General features: G+C 42.0%; 1 protein-coding gene across 1 annotated transcript in view; it reads left to right on the top strand.

Annotated features, from left to right (window-relative positions):
• Positions 1–24,251, top strand: part of PGGHG (protein-glucosylgalactosylhydroxylysine glucosidase) — a 201,896-nt gene that overhangs the window by 23,140 nt on the left and 154,505 nt on the right. The window contains exons 2-3 of the mRNA XM_085644806.1: positions 827–1,088; positions 14,147–14,357. Of these exons, the coding sequence (XP_085500932.1) occupies positions 836–1,088; positions 14,147–14,357 (464 nt within the window). The 5' untranslated portion in view covers positions 827–835. The remainder of the gene's footprint in view (positions 1–826; positions 1,089–14,146; positions 14,358–24,251) is intronic.

Here is a 24,251-nt window from a genome sequence, read left to right as displayed (position 1 = left end):
GTGAGGTATAGGCTTGGCATTAACCAGCATGATTAATTGGATGTAAAGCAGACTGATGTACAGTAATGTCCGTCAAATAACTCACTTAGTTGATATAGATGGTATGATGATTTTCCAGCCCACACCTCCACTTTATGCTAGTTTATTCATATCCCTGCTGATCTGTTTCGTAATTATTTGGCTTTCATAGTTTGAGTGATATATGTTTCACAGAATAATAGAAATTGTGAATCTGCTTTCTGACTGGAATATAACCGCGCAATGATGTGTGTAGAAAATCCATGACATATTTTATATAAACAAATACCCCAAAAAGTGAACACATTTTGCATCATATATTTAAAGCATTTGGGTAGTATGATTTCTTTTTTTGGAGAATGGCAGATTAGAGTCAGTCCATAGTAAAATAGTATAGTTCAAAGAAGACACAGCATACTTGATGTACAGTTGGTTAATGTTCTGGAGGTTGTTACCCAGTTCTAACTGAAGCCCAGACTGATTGAATTCACTGTATGCTGTTTGTCAGATTCCGGATAGTTATCCAGTAGTGATTCATTGAAGGGAGAGAATAGGTAAATAAACAATTTGCCTCTATCTTGTTACAGGATGACAAGCATTACTCCCTGTTATCATTTGAGAAAGCCATTTTCAGCCCTTTATAATATTTAAGTCAATAAATGGTGTCCCCTCCGTGCCATGTTATGGATTTGAAAACACTGCCCCTAAATACAGAGGCTTCTGACAATAATTAATTTACTACATTGGGAGAAAGCGTGCCAATAATAAGATCACATTCTAACTATCCTGTTTATTGTGTCATTTTTAGGTTGCAGCCATGTCAGGTTGTGGAGAAGATCCAAGAGTGTTCACTGCTCCTTCCCTGCCCTCCGACCCCCGTTATTCAGCAACCGTTGCCAATGGCTACTTGGGTACACGCATCTTTGGAGATGTACTCCATGTCAATGGGATCTACAGTGGGGCTGTTCCGGACTGCCATCGTGCCATCGTCCCCAGCCCTGTCAATGTGCGGATGAATGTCGCCAGTGAAGAGCCGCTGACAGACTCCTTCTCCTTAAATACACAAACAGGTAAAACACAGAACCTGTCTAATAGAAGACTAGGGGCTAGCTGTATTAGAAGACTGGTTGCTAAAACTGGTTGCAAATTGTGGCCCAAGTATTTGCAACAAGTCTTAATTTTGTTATGCATCCTATGTACTAACAGTGACATCTAAAATTGTCCAGTTGCAGAGGATTGCAGAATGGCATTCCTAATGAGTACTAATCAGGCATGTGGTTATTCGCAACCCCACGTGACAGGTTGCGGACACTGGGATGATGGCCTGCAAGGAACAACATACCACCTTCTCTGTATTTGTATTCCAAAACAGTACACAGGAAACTCGTGCTGCTTTTCTAAACAAATATGTTTTTGGTTTGGGAAAACATCTAGGGGATCGGGCAGTGGTCCTATTGGCCACTGCCTACTCCCCATGAGGTTGCCAACATCATTCACCGAGGGGAAAGTGTCTCAATGGAACAACCACTTTGCAAATCCTTTACTACCTCCTTTGAGGTGTTGGTTAATGGTCAACAGTCTGCAACAGCAAATATAGTAGCAACGTATTGATGCAAACCATTGCGACTAGCAAATAAGAGGGGACACCCCTTTCATGTACCCTCATAAGTGCGATATGGAATAGCTTGCAAAATGAGATTTGCACCCAGAAAGTTGCGGTCTCAAACCCTGTAATTTTGCAAATCACTGGATTTTCGAAATCAAAAGGAATTTGTACAACTCTGTTAAAAATTTAAAATTTTCTTTAAAGAACAATCCCAGACCCACTTTACATTTACGTAAAGAGAATGTATCAATCCAATTATTCTTAGTCCTAATGTTATCTTGTTCATTGAATGAAGGATGCAGAGTTAGAGAGATTAGCGTAATCAAAAGAAAATCCATAGCCCATGAATGGAATTTTATATTTCTCCTTTAAATATGTCATGATTTTACCCATGGTTAACAAGATAAAGCAAATAAAAATATCATTTTGGGTACTTGATCTCTAACACATACAGTCACCAAATTTCAGATGTCTGCAGTAAGGTTTTTTTTTTTAGAGCAAGAGAGAGATTCTAACTCAAACTAGACCTAAAGCAAATAAAAATATCATTTTGGGTACTTGATCTCTAACACATACAGTCACCAAATTTCAGATGTCTGCAGTAAGATTTTTTTTTTTAGAGCAAGAGAGAGATTCTAACTCAAACTAGACCTAAAGGAAAAGTTGGAGAAAATGGCTCCGCAACTCTGATCCTCTTAAGAAAAATTAACTTTTTGTGGCATGTAAGAATCACAAAAATATTATTACTAATGGGAAATAGCTTTTTATAACAATTTCTGTAGCTTTTGCCTCATCTCCTGAGTAAGATGACCGGAAAGTATTTGACTTCACTGTTTTCACACTCAGGCTATTCCTCCTTATTAAGATCTCCACAACTACCTGCTCAATATTTTCGAAGTTGTTTCCTGTCTTGGTTGTTTACGTCAAGGTCATTAATTGCTGCAAAATCTCAGGTTCTCCCTTGAATAATTCTCCAACAAACGTTTTAAAGGGAATTGTACTCGTTCTACTCACAGAAATTCCTCTACTTACATCTGCAATTAACCATTTGTTGTGCTCAGAAACACTCTTTTCATACCCTCAGTGAGCAACGATTTCATCTTTTTTGAAGAAACTGCAGACTGATCCGACTGATTTGGCAAACTATAGGTGATATCTAGCCTCCCCTTTTCTACCAATCTTTTTATTGAGTTGTTCTGTTAATAAAGACATTACAAACTTCTCTTCTCATTATTGGAGCATGTCAATCAACAAATGATACATCGAATTCATGAGTCACAATCCTCATAAAGGTGCCCAATGTTTGGCAACTTTCTTGTCTTCAGATTGTGAACCACGGACCTGCGCGTAAGTTAGTCTAGCTGTTCGCTTGCGGTCCGAAATATGTTAGGGAAGAAAATAAGCCGAATAAGAGCCACATATATATATATATATATACTATGTATATGCACTAGAGGACTGTGGCATGACATATATATACACATGGTCTAGGCATGAAGAGATCCCACTAGGTATATGGATCAGGTGTTGTTGGGTCTAGGTGGGGGTATAGTGGAGGGTAACCATCATCTGGTGTTTGCCATGAGCTCACCCTCTATGGCAGAGTCAGTGAGTGTGGTGGAAAGAACAAGATGTCACCTAGCTGTTTGGCAATATATTTCCCACAGAGGTTCAGCAATGTAATAAGTCAGAATGTCCCACTGGATGCTGTTGTGGCGAGGATGTGATATTGCTCATACTTTATCTAACAGCTAGTCTGGAGGGGGAGGATTCATCCCTATCATTGGTCTGGAATGCTGTCAGCATTCGTTCCTCACCCTGTGAAAGGAGCCGTGTCCTCTGGTCCCTTGCCACTTCTTGTCTAATTTATCTGCTCTCTAATTCTGCCCATATCTCCACTGACCAGCATCATAATGGAGCCCGGGTGTTACACTCCTTTTCCAATATAGAGATACTTGGTGTTTTACAAGCAGTGAGGCAAGGTCCAGAAAACGGGTTGGGAGTTTTTTTAAACAATTCCAGAGCACTGACTTCCCGTCTATGTAATGTGGTACTTCCTGTGATTCAGTTATGGTGTGTGGTAATCTGCAGCCAGTATTGTATAAGGGCAGGGCGTGCTCCACAGCATATGTTGGAAATTGGCTCCAACCAAGTGGCACCAATGACAACAGGAGCCTCCACTAGGGAAGAATTCATTTATTTGATTGGGTATAAAATAAGCCCTGTGTACCAGGAAAATTTGAATAAGTTGAACCTGGCATTTCTAGACACAATAGCTTGGTGTGTCAGTATTTAGTCCCGTTCATTGTCGTGGAGGGGCCTCCCAAACTAGGCTTCCCATCTGTCCCGTAGCTTAGTCAAAGGCACTTGGGTGGGTTCACTACGTTTCATGGCCAATCAGCTAATGAGGCATCTGCCGCTGTAGATAAAGCCAAGCCTCTGTGCAAATGTATGCGTGGGCAGCTCCTCAGTGGTACTGTGTCAGTCTAGGCAGAGCATACAGTTCAGCATGTGGATGTAAAGAATTGGCCTCTTTGAGTATCATGCTTCTGTGACATCCTCACAGTATAGGAGTTGACCATCTTGGAAAGGTTTCAAACAACCTCACATAGTGGCTAGGTCATACAAATCGCACATGATCCCACACTTTCCTCAGTCAAAGATATGGTGAGCACTCTACACATACCAGCTGCTTAATGATTCGTCTGGTCCGCAGAAAAACATGTACATATAAAAATAGTGGTGCGCCCAAAACAGTAAGGTAAAAAAATATCCCGTGGAATTATCTAAAGTTTTTGTATGTTCTTTATTTTACTTGAAAAACGTTCTTTCTCTTTTTGACATGTTAAAATATTTACAGCCTCAGCCAACTCGTTTAATTCAAAAGAGAACTTTCTTAGGGCGTGTTGGTTCAAGCACAATGCATTTTCTTTGTGTATCCACAGTAAAAACACCTTTCTTACGGAATATTTCTTCTAATTGTGGTATGACTTTATAAACCATGTAGGTTCAAGCGCAATACATTTCCTTGGTGTATCCAAAAGAAAAACACATTTTTTCCAGTATATTTCTTCTAATTCTTGTATGACATTATGAATGCAGATTTACTGGAAGAAAGGTGGCTAACATCCAGGTGGCTGATAGCCAGGTGTGTACGCTAGTCACTCCCATAACAAAAATAACAGTGTCTCAACCTGTAGTCATTAGCAAGGGCTATTACGAAGAGTGTATAAATCACTTCAGGGAGGAGAAGAAAAGAAAGGGAGACCACAAGCAGGTTTCGTACAGTATAGAGTGTTATTTGTAAGTAGTTGGACCAGCACTACAGTATAATTTTACTTAAAGTAACCATAACAACAAAGTGTGCACTAAACGTGCTAGTGATGGTGAATGGCGCAGTGACACAAAGGTGATGAAACAGCTTGAATGGCGAAAAAACAAATAGTTATGAGGATAAAGATACAAGGGGGATCAATACAAGGCGTAGTATTACGATTTAGACTGAATTGATTCCACAAACGTCACGGTATGCGCTGAGTAGTCGACAGCGTTTCACCCTGTTCAATTCCAGGTCACCTTCAGGACAATGGTTACTAAATCCAGTATAGTGCTGTACAGAGAGGAGAGGGAGAAGGGGACAAATTAAGAAATGGAGTCCCTGGATACAAGTAAGCTATAGTTGTAGAAGGTATAGGAGTCGGGCAAAGGAGGAGAAATTATCTGAAAAGATAAGGCTGCAGTAATCCAGACAGCAAGGGTGAGGGCCGTAAGACTCTGGCAAGGTGGGGCAACTGGTGGGAAAGAAGGAGAAAGGGGTGTCAAGAAATGGCCCTCAGTGGCCAGAATAACCCGACAGGAAGCGTAAGGCGACAGGGGCAAAGGTAATGGACACCTGGGAGCGCTCCGACACAGGAAGTCGATGTTTGGAGGTTCAAATAATCCTAGGAACCGGACCTGTAGAGGGAGGGAGGAGCAGGAATCTGAGGATGGCGTGATGCCGGTGGGGTAGAGAGAAATTGCCAGACGCGATTGGAAGCCTACCTGAATACGTAGATTGCAGTAGCAATGGTGGTGTTCCAATTATTTCAGGAGGCCGGCTAGACCTACAAACTCAAGCAGGGTGGGGATGTCAGAGTGTCGTTGGGACCATGGGATAGCAAGGGGAGCATGGAGGGTAGGGGTCTAACCTGGAGGCTATCCAGCGCGCAAGAGAATGGATCAAGGGGCAGTCAGGGAAATTGCCGCTGCACATAAATTCGAAAAGGACGAGTGAAGCATCCGGGTTTGCAGCCAGGCGTGCTGTGAATCGACATACAGAGGCCGTGAGAGAAGAATAGTGGCATGGGTCACGTAGGCAAGAGGAAAGGGAACTATAACGGGTGCAGTGTGGTCACGTCTGGTGCCCCGGGAGGATAAGGCAGGGGAAAGCGGCAGATGTAAGATGGCGGTGAGATAGGTTAAGGCACCGAGTGAAAGCGTGACAATTAGATTGCATACAGTAAATTCCATAAAGTTTGGGAACATCATTCCGTTTTACATTGTGTCACAAGGGGTTAAATAAAGCGCCCAAGTCGGGGCTTGATAATTAACTATGTTAATACGTTGAATTGTCCTTTATCAAGAAACGATAAATTATTACAGTTCGGTACACAACTTGCCATGGAGCAAAATAAAGTTGCAGCTAACCATAAATTATTGGATCAAGGAGTGCATACAATTGGTCACAGTTGAAGGAACAGGATACATAGTTGGGCACAAGGTTGTAAAATCAAAATAAATTGACAAGGTAACATTGACAAGGGATGGGTATGAATCACAGTAAGGCAGTATTTACATTAGGTGTATTTACAAACGTGGGATATGGCAATACATAATACAGATTGACGAAGGGGGAGGGAAGGAAAGGTAGTAGGGGGTGGGTGGCGGACAAGAGAGATAAGGATAAAAGGATCCTACAGGTAACATTAGGAAAATTACATAGAAAGTCATATTCAACATACTTATACGAGAAAAATAAGAGTCAAGGATGATGTAAAGCCAAAGCACTGATTATCAGTAGTGTCAAGATACAGCAATGACCGTGTTCCATTCATCTAGGAAGTTGAGCCCAGTGGTAACAGAATCACAGCGTGCGATCCACCTGCACTCGCATTTATTCAGATGTAGTTGCAAGTTCCCGCCCTGGATAGGGAGTTCCGGGCGGTCAATGACTTTCCATACCAGGTCGGTTTCAGAATGTTGCATCCTATACGGCTTTTATGTTGGGAGATACGTTGCTTTACCATCTGGGTTGTTTGGCCAGTAAATCAGTAGATCAAGGAACTACAACACCACTCTGAATTTGTCTCATTTAATCTCCCACTCACTGAGAAACAGGCCTTAGACTGCTTATGCGACAATCAACACATTTAGACAGCTTATGCGACAATCAATACATACTTATAAAACCTGTAGACAAAGGTGGAGGCATAGTTGTTATGGATATGGATAAATATGATGGGGAAATTCTACTTCAGCTCACAAACATCACACACTACTGTGCCCTGACTTCAGACCCACTCGCCGACATTTGTAAAAAAAATACAAGCTGTTACCAACCAGGCCTTGCTTTCTGAAATTATTTCCAAACAAGAACACCCTTTAATAAATAATCCATACCCTAGAACACCAGTAATCCATGTACTTCCCAAAGTCCACAAAAATCCATCAGAACCACTGGGTCGGCCCATAGTATGTGGCTGTGGTTCCATTCTGGAACCCCTGGGCAAATACATTGACGCCATCTTGAAAGAGGTAGTCCCATTAACTGATACCTTTGTTAGGGACAGTACGCGCCTGATTAACATAATCGAAGACAGACTATTTAATAACAACACAGATTTGATGGCGGGCCCCACACTGAAGGCCTCGCTGTCATAAAACAACTTTTGGACACACAACCTAGACTCACTAGCATCCCTTCAGAGTTTTTAATGGACCTTCTACACATTGCATTGACCAATAACTATTTCCTTTACAAGGACACTTTCTATAACCAGGTAAAGGTGTCTCAGCGGGGGCTTGTTTTGCCCGCAACTTTGCCGTCCTCTACTTACACCATCTCGAGACCACACACATCCTGTCCGTTCAAAACCCTTTCTTGAATAAAATCAATTTATGGTGTCTTTACATTGATGACATTCTTTTACTTTGACATGGCACATACGAAGATCTATCCTCATTCATCTTCTGGCTCAACAATTGCCAAACTCACCTAACTTTTCACATCGGATGTGAGAAAAAATGACCTTCCATTCCTTGACTTAACGCTTTATGAAGAGGATGGCATCATCGGTACCGCACTGTACCATAAACCTACAGAACCCAATACTCTTTTATTGTATTCTAGTTATCACCCACGAGGCCTGAGGGACGGCTTACCATATGGATAGTTCCTCCGCATTAGGAGGAATTACAAATGGCGCAAAGATTACTTCAGAGAGGCCGCCATCCTCTCTGAGAAACTGATTAACAGGGGATACTTCAAGCATTTGGTTTACCAGGCATACAAATGTGTGTGGTATTGCCACAGGGAAGCACTCCCCTCTCCATCCCCCAAACGCCCAACTCATGTATCTCCTTTGTGTCTGTTAGGGTCCGCCTTCCAGAATCCTCGGGGTTGTGCTGATGCTCAAAGGGGTCCACCTCTCGACTGCCCCAAGTCCGGAATATATATCACACGCGGACTAGTGGGATAGACAAGCGTGGGAAGGAAAGGGTAGTAACAGCGTGGAGGCAGACCTACGGATGACACAGGAAAAACACCTTAAGTACCCAGTTTGTTTTAACAGTTAATACAGACAGGTGAAAGCACTGTGAGGTATAGGTGATGGATCTATATAACACACTACCTGTAAAAGAAATGAAAGAGGGAGCTCAACCAGAAGAGAGAAGAGGGTGCTTGCAGACTTCTAGCACAAAACTATGTAGAGGAGAAAACGTTTATCAGTTTATACATCAACACCACAAGAATCCTAGTCATTGGGGTAACATGTATGTATCATACACCACCTACCCAGGTCTCGTGTGGAATAGTCCCAAATGCAAGATAGGAACTTCCTGACGCCCTCTTATTTCTCTCTCCTAGGAAATGATATAGAAAAACAGACCGTACTTAAACAAAACCAAAGACGAAGTGCACTTGTTGTCTGCACAATAATAATAACAAAGAGCAGGTAGTGGAAAGTTCATTAGTCACATTCCCATCTTACGTTGAGCATTGATAGACCTGCATGAGCATTTACTCTGTCCATAAATCCTTATGGACAGACCATCCAATAGTCTGGCCTTTCTTGAATCCGGGAATGAACTCACCCAAATAATGAAAGAACCACTCCCTGCATGAGTACCCGGATACTTTCCGGTCTCGCCAACAGGGAATAGAAATACGGGTGGAGCGTTGTTAAAAGCCACAGACGCCCCTCTGCAAGGAACCGCCGACTGTGCGGTTCTGCCAAAAGAGAACCAAGAAGCTTGCCTAACAAACAAGCGTGCATGAGCAGAAACAATGTTAACTGCTGCTCTGCGCATTTCCCTGCATGAGACAGCCTAGAGCGCTGTCTCGCCAACAGAGAAACATGGGCAACACTCACAGAGGAGACTTGAATCAAGCACGCTACCAGGACTTCGAAAAGATGCAATACAGAGGTGCGAGGTGCACCCTTACCGCCTCTGTGAACCTGGAACCAGACGCTGTATCCACGGGAGGGATTCATGAATAATCAGCAGCGTTCGGTGCGTTTGGCTTCCCTATATCCGGGTCTGTACGGCGCCAGAGTCACGTGTAGCGTGAGTCCTGCTATGGACGCTGGGAAATGTAGTTTATGGTGGGCACTTCCTAGTTTCCCCGTCTTTTGCGGTCAGTCAGTGTTTTACAGACCTCTGGAGCCTGACAGTGTCAACCTACAGTCCTTCAAGTAACAAGGTCAGTAAGGTGATCAAGAGAATTTTTTTCATACTTCAGAGCCATGCCCCCTTTAGGGAACCTCCACTTTTCTCATACAAAAGAGCTAACAACCTTTTGGATAAGTTGGTCCATGCCATAACCTGGCAACAAAAAGAAAAGAACACCCTATTGGTTGCCTCCATGTGCGGGTTACCACCTATTATTGGGCATTAAAAATGCCAGACCTGCTCAGTGTGTGATCTTACCCTCAACACAAAAGAATTTGTGACTCCTGATCACACATACTAACTAAAAGAATTCTCTAATTGCCGCACTTCCAACGTCATCTACACCATACGTTGCCCTTGCAACTGACAGCAACGTATCTCCCAACATTCTGAAACCGACCTGATGTGGCAAGTCATTGACCGCCCGGAACTCCCTATTCGGGGCGGGAACTTGTAACTACTTCTGAATAAATGCGAGTGCAGTTGGATAGCACGCTGTAATTCTGTTACCACTGGGCTCAACTCCCTAGATGAATGGAACATGGTCATTGCTGTATCTTGGCACTACTGATAATCAGTGCTTTGGCTTTACATCATCCTTGACTGTTATTTTTCTCCTTTATGTATGTTGAATATGACTTTCTATGTAATTTTCCTCAAGTTGCCAGTAGGATCCTTTTATCCGTATCCCTCTTGTCCACCACCCACCCCCTCCTACCTTTCCTTCCCTCCCCCTTTGTCAATCTGTATTATGTATTGCCATATTCCACGTTTGTAAATACATCTAATGTAAATACTGCCTTCATGTGATTACTGCCTTCCTGTGATTTATACCCATCCCTTTTCAATTGTACCTGGTCAATTTATTTTGATTTCACAACCTTGTGCCAAACTATGTATCCTGTTCCTTCAACTGCGACCAATTGTATGCAATCCTTGATCCAATAAATTATGGTGACCTACAACGTTAGTTCGCTCCATGGCAAGTTGTGTACCGAACTGTAATAATTTATCGTTTCTCGATACAGCACAATTCAACACATTAACATAGTTACTTATCAAGCCCCGACTTGGGCAATTTATCAAACCCCTCATGACACAATTTAAAAAGGAATGATGTTCCCAAACTTTATGGAATTTACTGTATGTTATCTAATTGTCACGTTTTCACTTGGTGCCTTAACCTCTCTCGCCACCATCTTACATCTGGCACTTTCCCCTGCCTTATCTCCCCGGGGCACCAGACGTGACCACACTGCGCCTGTTCTAGTTCCCTTTCCTCTTGCCCACGTGACGCACGTCACTATTTTTCTCTCACGGCCTCCGTATGCTGATTCACAGCACGCCTGGCTGTGAACCCGGATGCTTCACTCGTCCTTACCGAATTCATGTGCTGCGGCAATTTCCCTGTCTGCGCCATGATCCATTCTCTTCCACGCTGGATAGCCTTACTCCTCTCATCCAGGTAAGACACCTACCGTCCATGCTCCCCTTACTATCCCACGGTCCCAACGACGCTCTGACATCCCCACCCTGCTTGACTTTGTAGGTCCAGCTGGCCTCCTGAAATCATTGGAACACCACCTGTACTACTGCAATCTACGTATTCAGGGAGGCTTCCGACCGCATCTGACAATTTCCCTCTACCCCACCCGCATCACGACATCCTCACATTCCTGATCCTTCCTCCCTCTACAGGTCCGGTTCTAGAATTATTTCAACCTCTGAACATCGACTTTCCGTGTCGGAGTGCTCACAGGTATCCATTACCCTTGCCCCTGTCACCTTACGCTTCCAGCCGGGTTATTCCGGCCACTGAGGGCTGTTTCTTGACACCCCTTTCTCCTTCTTTCCCACCAGTTGCCCCACCTTGCCAGAGTCTTACGGCCCTCACCCTTGTTGTCTGGATTACAGGAGCATTATCCTTTCAGGTAGTTTCTCCTCCTTTACCTGACCCTTATACCTTCTACAACTATCGCTTACTTGTATCCAGGGCCTCCATTTCCTAATTTGTCCCCTTCTCCCTCTCCTCTCTGTACAGCACTATACTGCATTTAGTAGCCATTGTCCTGAAGATGACCTGGAATTGAACAGGGCGAAATGCCGTCGACTATTCAGCGCAAATCGTGGCGTTTATGGGGTCAATCAATTCAGTCTAAATCATAATACTTGACTTGTATTGATCTGCCTTGTATCATTGACCTCATAATTATTTATAGTTTTTACTATTTTTTCGCCATTCACGCTGGAAAGTCCATTTTTGATTTTTACAATTTCTTTTTGATAGTCGTTGTCCTACACATAATGAGTATCATTTGTATACACTGCTTTCAAAGTTCTGACCAAATTTAGAATAATATTCTGCAAGTCCTAAGAAAGATTTAAATTCATCTTTGTTGCCTGAAGCAGGAATTATTCTGACTACTAACAAAATGTCCAAGTTAATCCACCTTTATAAATGATGTGGTATAGATATGTAACATCCACACCCTCCCCCATCTCCTAGTACTGAGCTCTTTTTTTTATACTTTGAGCACTTTTTGCTCAAACGTTCTTTGAGTTTTTTTCCAGGTCAAATTTGTGTCCTTTCTTCCAACATGTTGAGCATTGTAAAAGTACATAGGGATTGTGGATTTCACTGGAGGGAACTGAGAAAAGAGCTAAAATATTGCAAATTTTGTAGGCTTTTTTGAGAAAAATTGTTAAAAAGTGGTGGGCATGAAAACATACATCTTTACCTTCTAAAGATAACATCAACAAATGGTTTGCTGTGCTAAGATCACCATCGTCCCAGCTTTCAGTAACAAGCAGGCTTGTCAAAAATATACATTGCATTTTTCCACCTCCGATTTTGCATTTTTCAAGTCAGAGTAGATTTGCCCTATTTTTCATGGTTTCTACATAGTTACGGTTTGTGGTGGAATGATGTGAACCGATGGATAAAAATAGAAACCTATCCACTTCTCAATACTAGATAACATTCTGAATTCAGTAAGGGGTAATTAAAGTAGATCGCACATGTGTTTCTTAAATAATCTAATTGTTAACATAAAAAATAATGAAAATAAGTATGAAAACTAGCACTAGGTGACAAATTTGTTATCTGTAATTTTTGCCCCTCTGGCCGTTTTACAAATGCAACATCCTGTTATGTCCGTCAGGCCACTGTGGTTGCAGCGATCCATAATGTTTGTGCAAAACCAGCCAATACCCATAGCCACTAATTGAACTGAAACCTACAATGGTATTCTATTCTTTACAGACCATGCATCAATTTGTAAGATAAAATGTAATGAATGAAATATGTGTATGAAGAAAACCAAAGCATTTTTTAAATGTGTTCTAGATACTAAGTTTAGGAATGGTGGTTATTTGTAAAACACTGAAATTGAGGTTACCCATACTTTCATGTGATTCGAAGGGCATTATGCAAAATGTGTTCTTTTTTGCATACCGGATTAAATTTAGAAGCCTGAAATGAAGAGATAGTCAATTGATCATAACTAAGTTTCTTCTATTCTGTATTCCAGCATTGGGCCCGGGTTCAGCCGCCACCCAGAATAACCTACAAAACCCAGACATTTCTGTAAACTAGGCACCGAGGGAAGTTCTCGGGGCTGTGACTTACATAGATCTCACGTTGTTTTCTTACCAAGAATGCCCTCAATTCTAATTTAAAATCACACTTTTTCATAATATTTCTTAAAGCAAATGTTCCAGAATCTGCAGGGATCCAAAAACCTTTTACCATTTAGCATTCCCTCACTTCTCCTGATAAAAACAGCAGCCAACCTGTGTGGCTGAGTGTTCTGCCTGTGACACAATAAACCCAAAACTCAACATGGAAACATCAAGTTTTTGCATGGAAATGTACTTATTTAGCAATGTAAGTAGCTGTGGTATTTAGGCCCAGGCTGTGCTCCCACCCAGGGAAACTGTCTAAACCCAGCCACTCAACTGGGTGACTGTTCTTATGGCTCAGGTATGGGTAGTGTAAATTGATGGTAAGGAGTTGAGGAGTTTTTATGAGTCGGGGAAAGGTAGTGTAAAGATGTAGGAAAGAGTTAAGGGATGGGTAGTGTATTGGCAATTAAGAAGTTACTATTTTAGAGGTGGGTAGTGTATGGGGCATAAAGTATTTTCAGGGCTCGGTGGGTAGCGTATAGGAGTAAGAAGGTAGTTTCAGGGTTGTGAAGCGTATAGTGTTTCCATAGCTTTTCCAGTTCTGTAATTTGATAGCTTCTGCATTTGGTGATTTCAAGTTGAATATGTTTTTGCATGCCTCACATAACAAGTTTACATCCCATTCACAAGGCAGAATGGGTTGGGTTATTGTGTATTACTAATGACTCAATTAATCGTTTTTGTAAGTCTGAACCTACTATACTGGAATGCTTTGACTTTTTATTATTTCTTCATTTCTTCCCTGTCAGACAGCTTGAGGTTGGACACCTGCTACAGAGAGTTACAATCTAAGTAATTGTGGAATAAAACCAATAAGACCAATTATGTTTTAATAAATCACAAAAAATTATCATTGTGACAAGACAGATGCAATTGGGTGAAAAATATTTTTCTTTCCTTTCTTAGGTACATTCACACACATGCTGCAATGCCCGGAATACACTGTGACGCAGCAGATTTTTGCCCATCGATCTCATGTGAACTTGATTGCCTTCTCTATCGTCATAACGAGATCGGGTGACTCAAGCCAGCCAATCACAGTGAGTCTGCAGACGGCATTCAAACCAGAGAGTCCAGACCTCAACCTGCAACGAGGACCCGATTTTCAGGGCGCTCAGTGAGTATATTTGTTAGGACATCTAAATGGTAGTGAATGGCCTTTTGCTTTAAATTCCATTGGGTTAGCTGTGGCTCATTCTGGTGCCCTACCAAACCTTTCCCTGTGGCTGGTTAAGCCATGCTTAGAAGTTATATAATTTTTATATTACTCTGATTTTTTACTTAAAGTGTTTGAGCCAAAAAAGTCAAAATTTTCCATCAACATGCGCAGTATGCTGCGCAGCGTATCGTTAAGCGGATGTTTCTACCTCTCATGGATTGTTTTGTCATGTGACTTTGGGCTCACTCGTTAACAAAATATATTAACGTTCACATTATCCAGTGTACTGAATACTAAGAATATTACTGCTGAATAGTTGTCAGAGGCTTAACCTAACTTTCAAGGTGGTTGAAGGGTCAGATGACTTGGTGCTGATGATACCCCTTAACTTGTACGGCTGTCGAAACGTCGACAACCCCTCACCTTGATTTTTGTTAAACAAACTCTTTCTAGTAGGATGAACTGTGATGTATTTCACAGCACCCCATGTTTATAACAAAGAATACTATCTAATACCTAGGGAAAAAAAAAATTGCTAGCATTTGCGCCAATAATTTTCAATTCTATTAAGGCTTTCTCTTTCTTTAATGTAAAATTTCCGCAGCCAATGAAAACGTTCAATATACACAAAACAATACACTTCCCATAATGCCATGGTGTATATCCACCAATCACAGTGTCTCTGTCTCTATAACTAGATCTTATCACGTGACCAAATCCTCTTTCTTTGCCTCGTACGAGTAATGTCCTTAACATCCACAAATGTCCAACGACGACAGCTTGCAGAGAACCAAACCGACTTCAACAGAAGTTCAACCAAAAATCAAGGGCCCGATTCACAAAAGTAATTTGAGACAAAATCCTAACTTTACGACTTTCGGTATTCACAAAGGGCATTTAGGAGTAGTAAAGTTAGGAATCCTACCTTTACTACTCCTAAATACCCTTTGTGAATACCGAAAGTTGTAAAGTTAGGATTTTGTCTCAGTTAAACTTAAGTTTTGGTCTTACAACACCTCAAAATACATCAACTTCAGAAAGGGTTGTCCTACTCTGATGGAGGACGCAAGAGAGGAGCTTCGGTGGTGGCTAGCCCACGTAGATGCATGGAAAGGCAGGGCAATATTCGAGTCTCTCTCGTTGATAGTTATAGAATTTGATGCTAACCGTTCGGGTTGGGGAGCCCATTGCGGCAAGGTATCCACAGGGGGCAGATGGTCCCTCCAGGAGTTGTCCCTTCACATCAACTGCCTGGAGCTCTTGGCGGGATAATTTGTGATTCGGACCCTCTCCCCCAAGTCAGTATTGTGTTGTATCCTTCTTCGGATGGACACTATATCAGCAGTGCAATACATCAACAAATTGGGGGTTACGAAATCCCCAATATTGGTGGAAATAGCCAAGGACATCTGGCATTATTGCCTATCTCAACAGATTTCATTAATAGCAGAGTACTTACCTGGTCAATCTAACACAGTAGCGGACTGGAATTTCTGCCATCTGAAATATTACAGGGACTGGCAGCTTCACCCATCCTTATTTCAGATGATTCACTCAATTTGGGGTCCATGCACAATAGACCTATTTGCCTCCAGGCTCAATCGCCAACTGGAAATTTTCTTCAGTTGGAGGCCGGATCCTTTGGTAAAAGCCACAGATGCGTTTTCACAGGATTGGTCGAAGACATTGAACTATGCGTTGCCTCCATTTGTCCTCATTACCCGAGTGGTGAACCAGATATACCGCCAGAAAGCAGAGATCTTGTGGTCATTCCTCTATGGAAAACTCAACCCTGGTTTCCCTGGCTGTTGGAGTTGACGTGCGATTGTCCTCTCCTTCTGTGGACTCCGACGATGCTCCAGGGCGCTCAGGGAGAGTTGCATCCTCTAGTGCTAGCGAGGCAGCTGTCCCTGATGACCTGGAGGCTTTCGGGCAACAGTGGTCATTGCCAGGAATTTCGCAGGCAGCTTCGGATTTCATCCACCAGGCTTTCGGCTCCTTCTACTAGGAATCTGTACTCGTCAGCATGACAGAAGGGTTGAAATACAGGTCTTTAAATAATTGTTGATCCGCCATTTCGGCTGGGCCACTCAGGTGGGTGGCAGGCCAGTGTGGATGCATCCACTGATTTGTATGTTACTCAAAGGAATCGGGGTAACAAACCTGCCTAAGGCTAAATATTCTGTGATATGGCATGTGTTCTAAAGTTCTAGATTTGTTTGGAAACTGAGCAGACAATTTATAATTATCTAGGAAACAGTTATCAGCCAAGTTAGCCATGCTTATTTGTTTATCTGCTTGTTGTCGTGTCTCTGATGTGAGAGTTCTGGACTTGACAGGTAGAGTATCTTTTACCATTTCTGCTAGGACCAAAACATCTTCTTGATCTATTGATTGTAATGCTTTTCCAGCTAATGATAAATTATGTGTGATTAAATGTCTAAAGCCATATGAAGAGTGTACCCTTCTGATACATCTGGAGGGTTGTACAAGAGTGTCAATTGCCTTACAAAAGCCTTTCAAAGCAGTTACATCTGCCACTATTGCTGGATGGGTGAAATTTATTATGGCAGAAGCTAGTATTGACACACAAGTGTTTGGTGCTCATTCTATGAGAGGCGCTAAGTTAGGTTAAAATATTCAAGATATAATGAAATCAGCTGATTGGTCTTCTGATTCTGCGTTTAAACAGTTTTATTACAAACCTGTGGGTGATATTGCATCTATTGTTTTTGAAAAGCGTTAAACTAACATATTCCAAAGCCTCCAGTTCTGTAATAGAATAAAACCCCAAAATTGGCTAGCATTCGTGCCAAGAATTTTCAACTCTATTAAGGACACGGAGGCGAGGATTATCCCGCCCAATATGTAATTATCGATTACAGTTATAATGTATTACCCGCTCTGATATATGGGTATTTTCTCAGTTATTACGGGTTAATTTTCTATTCCAAGTGCAGAACAAAAAGGAGACTGATGCTTCGCCACGTCAGAGATCTCAGTTGGTATTTCATATCTTGGGGCCTGATTTAAAAAAGTAATCTGAGAAAAAATCCTAACTTTACGACTTTCGGTATTTACAAAATTCATTTAGGAGTAGTAAAGTTAAGACTCCTACCTTTACTACTCCTAAATGCCCTTTGTGAATACCGAAAGTCATAAAGGTAAAGGTAGGATTTTGTTTCAGTTAAACGTAAGTTTTGGTCTTAAGGTAAACTTAAGACCGAAACTTAAATTTGTAGGGCCAAATAATGAAGGGGAACTGGGAAAATGGCTTGAATCGATGAAGTCAGGAGACCTACTAGGCGGGCTATCGCTTGTAAAGATACGACTTGTTTGAATAAGGGCACTTTTAATTCCTTTTTCAAGTCTCTCAGTTTCGATTTCGGCAATTGTAACTGTGCCTCTGGGAGTTGATTACAAATCCCAGGAATTCTATGAACGGGGTTGGGATTATAACTGACTTTGATGAATTGATGACAAACCACAGATCTTGTAAAAGCAACACTGTCATCTCCGAGTCGCTATAGAGGGGGAAGTGGCCATGATGAGAATGCCGCTAGATAGATTATCAGACGTATACCCTGCTCTCTGAGATTAGTCACTATTGGTTTCAGCAACTTGTAGAAACACCAAGGTGCAGAGGAAAACCCGAAAGCAAGGGCCAAATATTGCAGCCATCTGTCTTTCCACCGGAATTGCAGGAATCGCCGGTGAGGAGTAAAGATAGACACCATCAAATATGCGTCCTTGACATCCAAATGGACCATCCAGTCTTGTTCCCTCAACAAATCCATCAATAGATAGCTGCCTTCCATCTTGAAAGACTGTAACTCACAAACTGGTTGAATTTTTTCAGATTGAGGACTAACCTATGTCCACCTCCTCTCTTCTGTACCAGGAAGACTTTACTGCAGAAACCTGTAGGTCTGTTTTCGCAAAAAAACACCACTTTTTTCTGCAGAAAGTCTCCTATTTCTGTTTCTATAAAATTGCTGTCTTGTTGGGAAAAACACATTTGATGGGGAGGAAAATCTTGTACTGCGGTCTGATAAAATTCTATGTGGAAGCCCTGAATGGTTTGTTGAACCCACGCATCTTGTTTAAGGGCTGCCCAGTTGTGTAGGAAGTGGTGGACACAACCCCCCAGAGGAAAAGAGGAAGGATCTAGAACTCCTAACTGAAGTAATTTGGGGTTGCACTCTGTCCGCCACAATGGAAGCATCGACGAGAAAATCTTCCTGTAGGGTAGAAGGTGCCACCCCTAGTGTTATCCTGCCAGTCGCCTCTCCCACAGCCGTAGTCGCCTCTAGGGGGGCCTTGGTAGTATTGTCGGCCTGGCGAGCAGCCCCTGGCAAAAAGGCCAGCTTGGAACACCCTCTTAGTATTAGTTTGGGCTTTTTTGAGGGAAGTGAAGGTGCCTACATACTTTGATCCATCCTTGACAAATCTGTCCAAAAAGGAGGCTCTCCGCCGGGGGACCTGTTTCAGCTGAGGCAAGCTTGGAGAGGCTCGAGTCCATCCTCATGAGGAGAGATTTGTGCCACTTCGCAGATTTGGCGCAGTTGCCATTGCCCAAAAATCAAATGGCGCGCTGAGTACAGCCAGTGAGAATGTCGGTGTCCACATGGGAGCCTGTGTCTTTGGCTACTAGGGCTATTTCCAGAATTTTTGCTGCCTGGCCCCCACTCCACCCAGTGTGCAATCCCTTAGTAAAGGGCTGCCAGTGGGCCTGCAGTGTATAGGAGAATGCAGTCTACTGAAACATTGGTGACTAAACGCAAAATTAGCATATATCCAATATTAAACATTAGCCAGTAAATGTGGATTATATGAGTTCTGATTAGTTAAAAAACGCAAATCCTTATTGAATAAAAGTAAACCTTGCAGCAATTCATAAGAAAGATGCAGAGAATGGGAGTGGAGGAGAAAAACTGGCTATGGTAGTCGCAGAAGTTAGACAAAAACAGAGGGAAAGGAGCACAATACCTGGTATACTAGCACACAATCCACCCAGGTAAGTGAAAGTCATTAGTATTGTTGGCACAACCAGTGCTGTGTATCTCTAGATATGTGTTTTAGGATATTTATGCTTCTTCAGTAGAGAGTAACAACTTAAATTTGCTGGTGCTGGCATCTCTGTAACTGTTTTGCATTGTCTCTTCAACATGCAACTGCAGCGCACTCTCTCTACAACTGTAGTGCAGTATCTCTTCAATGTACAGCTGCTGTGAAATCTCTTTACAACTGTAGTGTAATATCTTTTCAACATACAGCTGCAGTGGAGTCTGTCTACAACTGTAGTGTAAACTCTCTTCAATGTAAATTTAGAGTGCTGTCTCTCTATAACTGTTGTGTAGTACCTCTTCAACCTTAAACTGCAGTGCAATCGCTCTCCAACTGCAGTACAATATCTCTTAAACGTACAACTGCAGTACAGTCTCTCTACACAGTGCAACTGTAGTGCATTCTCTGTGCAGCGTACAATCCTAGTGTGACCTATCTATGCAGTACAACTGTACTGCAATCTCTTATCAGTAGCACAGCTGTACATCTGCAGTGTGATCTCTCTATGCAGTACAGCTGCAGTGCTGTCTCAACAGAGTACATCACTAGTGTGATGTCTCTGCACAGTGGCAGCAGTGCCCTTGTTGTGACCTGCCCTGGCTGCAGTCCCATTCCTCTTTGATCATCTGTGTGGTTACTCCTGCCACACCTGAGCACTCCGCTCCAATATCCTCTCGCCCAGGAGGCAGTTCATGAAGCACCAGATCAATTTCTTCTAAGACTACCACCAAGCATATAACAAAGCTCAGAGCTTTAAAATGGGCTGGGAGTGTTGTATATCATGGAGAGCATTACCTAGGGAGGTACTACTGGTCTACTGCACAAAACCAATGGCACACCCATACCTGTAATTAAACACTCACTCACTGATTCAAAGGACTACACACATCCACTGTCACCTATGCAGCCACACATAAACCAACTCACTCACTAATACAGCCACTGATATATCCACTCATACACCTAAACATCCACTCACACACTGTCAGTCACCCATAGAGCTACTCACACACCTACGCACTCACCCATAAAGTCAATCACATAGCCACTTATACACCTATACAGTTATACACCCACCCACTCACTTATTCGTACAGATACTAACATATACTCACCTATACAGTCACTGACACAAGCACACACTCACCTATACAGCCACTTCTAACCAACTCACTGGACAATACAGCTACTAATATATCCAATCATATACCCATACAGCCACTCACACACTGTCAGTCACCCATAGAGCTACTCACATACCTAGTCTCTCACCCATAGCGTCAATTACACAGCCACTTACTCACCTATAGTTATACACACTATTTGACTCATTCATACAGATACAAACACATACTCACCTACCTATACAGTCACTGACACAAGCACACACTCAACCGTACCCCACTCTCGCAATCACTCAGTGACACATACAGTCACTCATATACTCCCAAAACTCACCTATACTGCCTTTCACATATGCAGTTACTCACCCATTTACCACTGACACATCCATTCACTCACCGACACAGCCATGCACACACTCAGTTACCCATACAGCCACTTAAAGGCACACTCACTAACCCATACAGCCACTGACTCACCCACTGACTCATCCATGCAGGCAGTCACACCACTCACCTACCCACACGAACACTCATACAGGTACGCAGACAACCAATCAATCACCCATACAGCCACTCACACACATAGCTACTCACAAACTCAACAAACTCATACAGCCACTTAGACACCAACTGACAGACTGATACAGACATTCGCATAACCTAGTCATTCACTCATACATTCAACTAATCACTCCCTTATACAGTAAGGCACACACCCACTGAATCATCCATACAGGCACTTATACTTCCCCCGATTCACTAATACACCTTGGTATATATACATTTAACACTCATAAACATCTTAAAAACCCTCACAGTCACTGGATGATGTCATCAGTGATGTCATTTGAGATGTCATCAGTGATGTAATATGTAAGGTCATTAGCAATACATTGCGGGGGCGCGAGTTATATGTATCTCTGCTAACTATAACTGCTGAATTTCTCTGGTTTTGTACACGTGAAATGTCATTCTAACTATAATGTCCCTATAACCTTTGTTTTTTCAGTGACTTTCTATAGTTTTTAAAGTAGTATTCATGTTTGCAGAGTGGTGGAGAAAGGGCACAGGGCTCCAACCAGCTCTCAGGAATTCCACTGTGTAGACTTACAGGAGGCACCAGGAGGGCTTCATGGTCCAAGGTCCCTCACAAGTAAAGTGGACTTCATCCCACAACCAGTAGTGCGGCAGGAGCAGCATTTGCAGAGTGGTGGGGAAAGGGGGAGTGGCCTCCGTAGAAATTCCTGGTTGAAGTGTTGGCAGTCCATCAAATTTTAGTAGGAACCGCGAGCCCACTGCAAGGACTCGTGTCCCCAGGTATCTATATTTTTTTAAGTTAGATATCTCAAAAACTACTGAGCGGATTTTCACCAAATCACAAAAAGCATGCTTTCTGGACCAACATCTAGCTTTCTGCCAAATTTAGTGTAATTCCGTTCAGCATTTCAGGCTGTAGTCGTGTTCAAAGATTATGAAAATCCCCATTGACGTGTTTTGGGACCCCCTTTTTTCTTGGCCTCCATTTGACTGATCACCCTGAAACATTCAACACAGCAGCTGAAACAGAAAGGGGAAGTTTTGTGAAACTTTTGTAGGGATTCGCCAATCGGCACCAAAGTTATAGGCAAAACAAAAAAACCTTTTCCTATTGAAACTTTGGTCCTCACTATAACTACCTACTGGTGACCGCCAGTAGGTAATATAGTCTTCAGTTCTGCTGGGAAGTTACCTGTAGTTCAGGAGGTATTCATTATGTGTGTTACTGTATTACTGGGCTTTTGAGTGATGGTGATAGCAGTGTGTTTTAAAAGGTTTGTTGTTTGTTGTCGTTTGCGAGGCTTGCATAAGATTATGCAATTTTATAAGCATTCATTTCTTCAAACTGGATAGATTCGATGCGTTGACCTTTGGAGTGTTATACTTCTGTTGGTAGTTCAGCTTAAAGTTCGAGGTTATGCTCGAGTGGTATATTACTATAAACCTCTGCTTTGGAGGTGAAGTGGATAACAATTTGACTTTAAAAATCTTGAGATTGCGATGCTGAGGCGGATGTGCAGTCTGGATTTTGAAATACTGGCAAATCCTTATGTAGTTAATTTCTAGAGCATTTGGGATTTTCTTTCCTGTTTGAATAATGTGCTCTTTTTGTATTTTTAATGATTTATTTATAAATCCTTTTGTGCTGGTAGCCATGTTTTTCCTGGATAGTTTTGTTTTGTGCCATTTGCACTGAAATTAGAAAAATTATATTTTTACCGTATTTACTTCTTATTTCATCATTTATTTATGGTGTATTTTTCTGTTTGGCATTAAGAAAGTTAATCGAGGGAAAAGAGCTGTATTCATATACTATTGTTTCAATCGTATAGCTTTTGTTCTATGATGATTTCATTAAGGTTTGAGCTAATGCACACTTTGTGTCGAGTTCATCCAAGTTCAACTTGTTCTATTGTATCTAGGTTGTTGTGCGTGTGTAGGGCTATATGTACCTTTTGATGTGATGTAATTTCCTAAGGAAATAAGATGATGACCTCTCTGGTTAACAGGGGTGAAATTGTTAATCCTGATTTACTTTAGATTCCTGGAGACCACATTTAGTGTATTTCCTTCTGTGTTTAGGTTTAAGGATCAATTACTGAAGGTTATGCGTTTGTAGTCATTCTGTGGCATAATTTTGTTGTGGCCTTTTTGATTTATCAAACATTATGCATGGGTTAGGGTTTTGATGCTTATGTCTGATATAATGTCAGGGAGACTATTTGAGAAGATTATGTTTTTTGTTTAAGGTTTGTACAGTAATAGGAAAAGATGAAATAGGGCTGCACCTTACCAGCAATCACACAAAGTATGTAAGCTTTATACCTTCTAGTTTATTGGCTGCTATAGTTTCATTATATATTATTTCCAATCCTCTTCCGGTTTTGCCTTGGCGGTTTTGTGTATGGCATCTGTATACTGGTGGGATTAACTCCTGATGAATTGTTCCCATGTCATCTCCTAGTCCTATATCAGTTATGAAGAATAGGTCAATTATCAGTGCATAGATATTATGGCTGTTCTTGGCTTGAGAGCATGTACTTATTAGCATACACTTAAGGGGATGAACATGGGAGGGGTGTTTGGTAATTTTGGGCTGTGATAGTTTTGAAAGTTGAATTGCGTCTCTGGTTGTGATGTGCATCTGTAGGTTGAAGTTGGTGACAGCTGGGCATGGCGTGGATGGAGTATGTGGTACATGTGATGTTAATAATGTTTTCTGTGCTGCTTGAGGTTGGGTTTGTGAAGTCCCTAATGGTTTCAAGACTGCTGTTCTTATGGTTGTTTGCCAGCCAAAAGAGGCTTAGCAGTGATTTGCCAGTGTTTTCGGATGAGGATTAGGATAAATGTTGTACTTTATTTCAACTGCAACAACGGCGGGCCCTTCTTGCCGCACCTCACACCAGTTCTTGAGATAAATGTGATGATTGTCGTGCAATCCACCCCATACGCCAGCCGCTGACTGGCGCTACTGTGCTCCAGATCAAACGTCAAGAAAAAATGAAAAATGGGGGTGCACGAATAAGATAGTCCAATGAGCCAAAAAATTCTTTTAACTAAATGTCCTCTTTAATTTTCATTTAAATTTTGTAGATAAAAATAATGGTCAGCCAACGCGTTTCAT

Source organism: Triturus cristatus, chromosome 3_1 (genome assembly GCF_964204655.1).
Source record: "Triturus cristatus chromosome 3_1, aTriCri1.1, whole genome shotgun sequence".
Taxonomy (NCBI): Eukaryota; Metazoa; Chordata; class Amphibia; order Caudata; family Salamandridae; genus Triturus; species Triturus cristatus.
The sequence above is the reverse complement of the archived record's forward strand: the minus strand, read 5'-3'. Positions and strand labels throughout refer to the sequence as shown.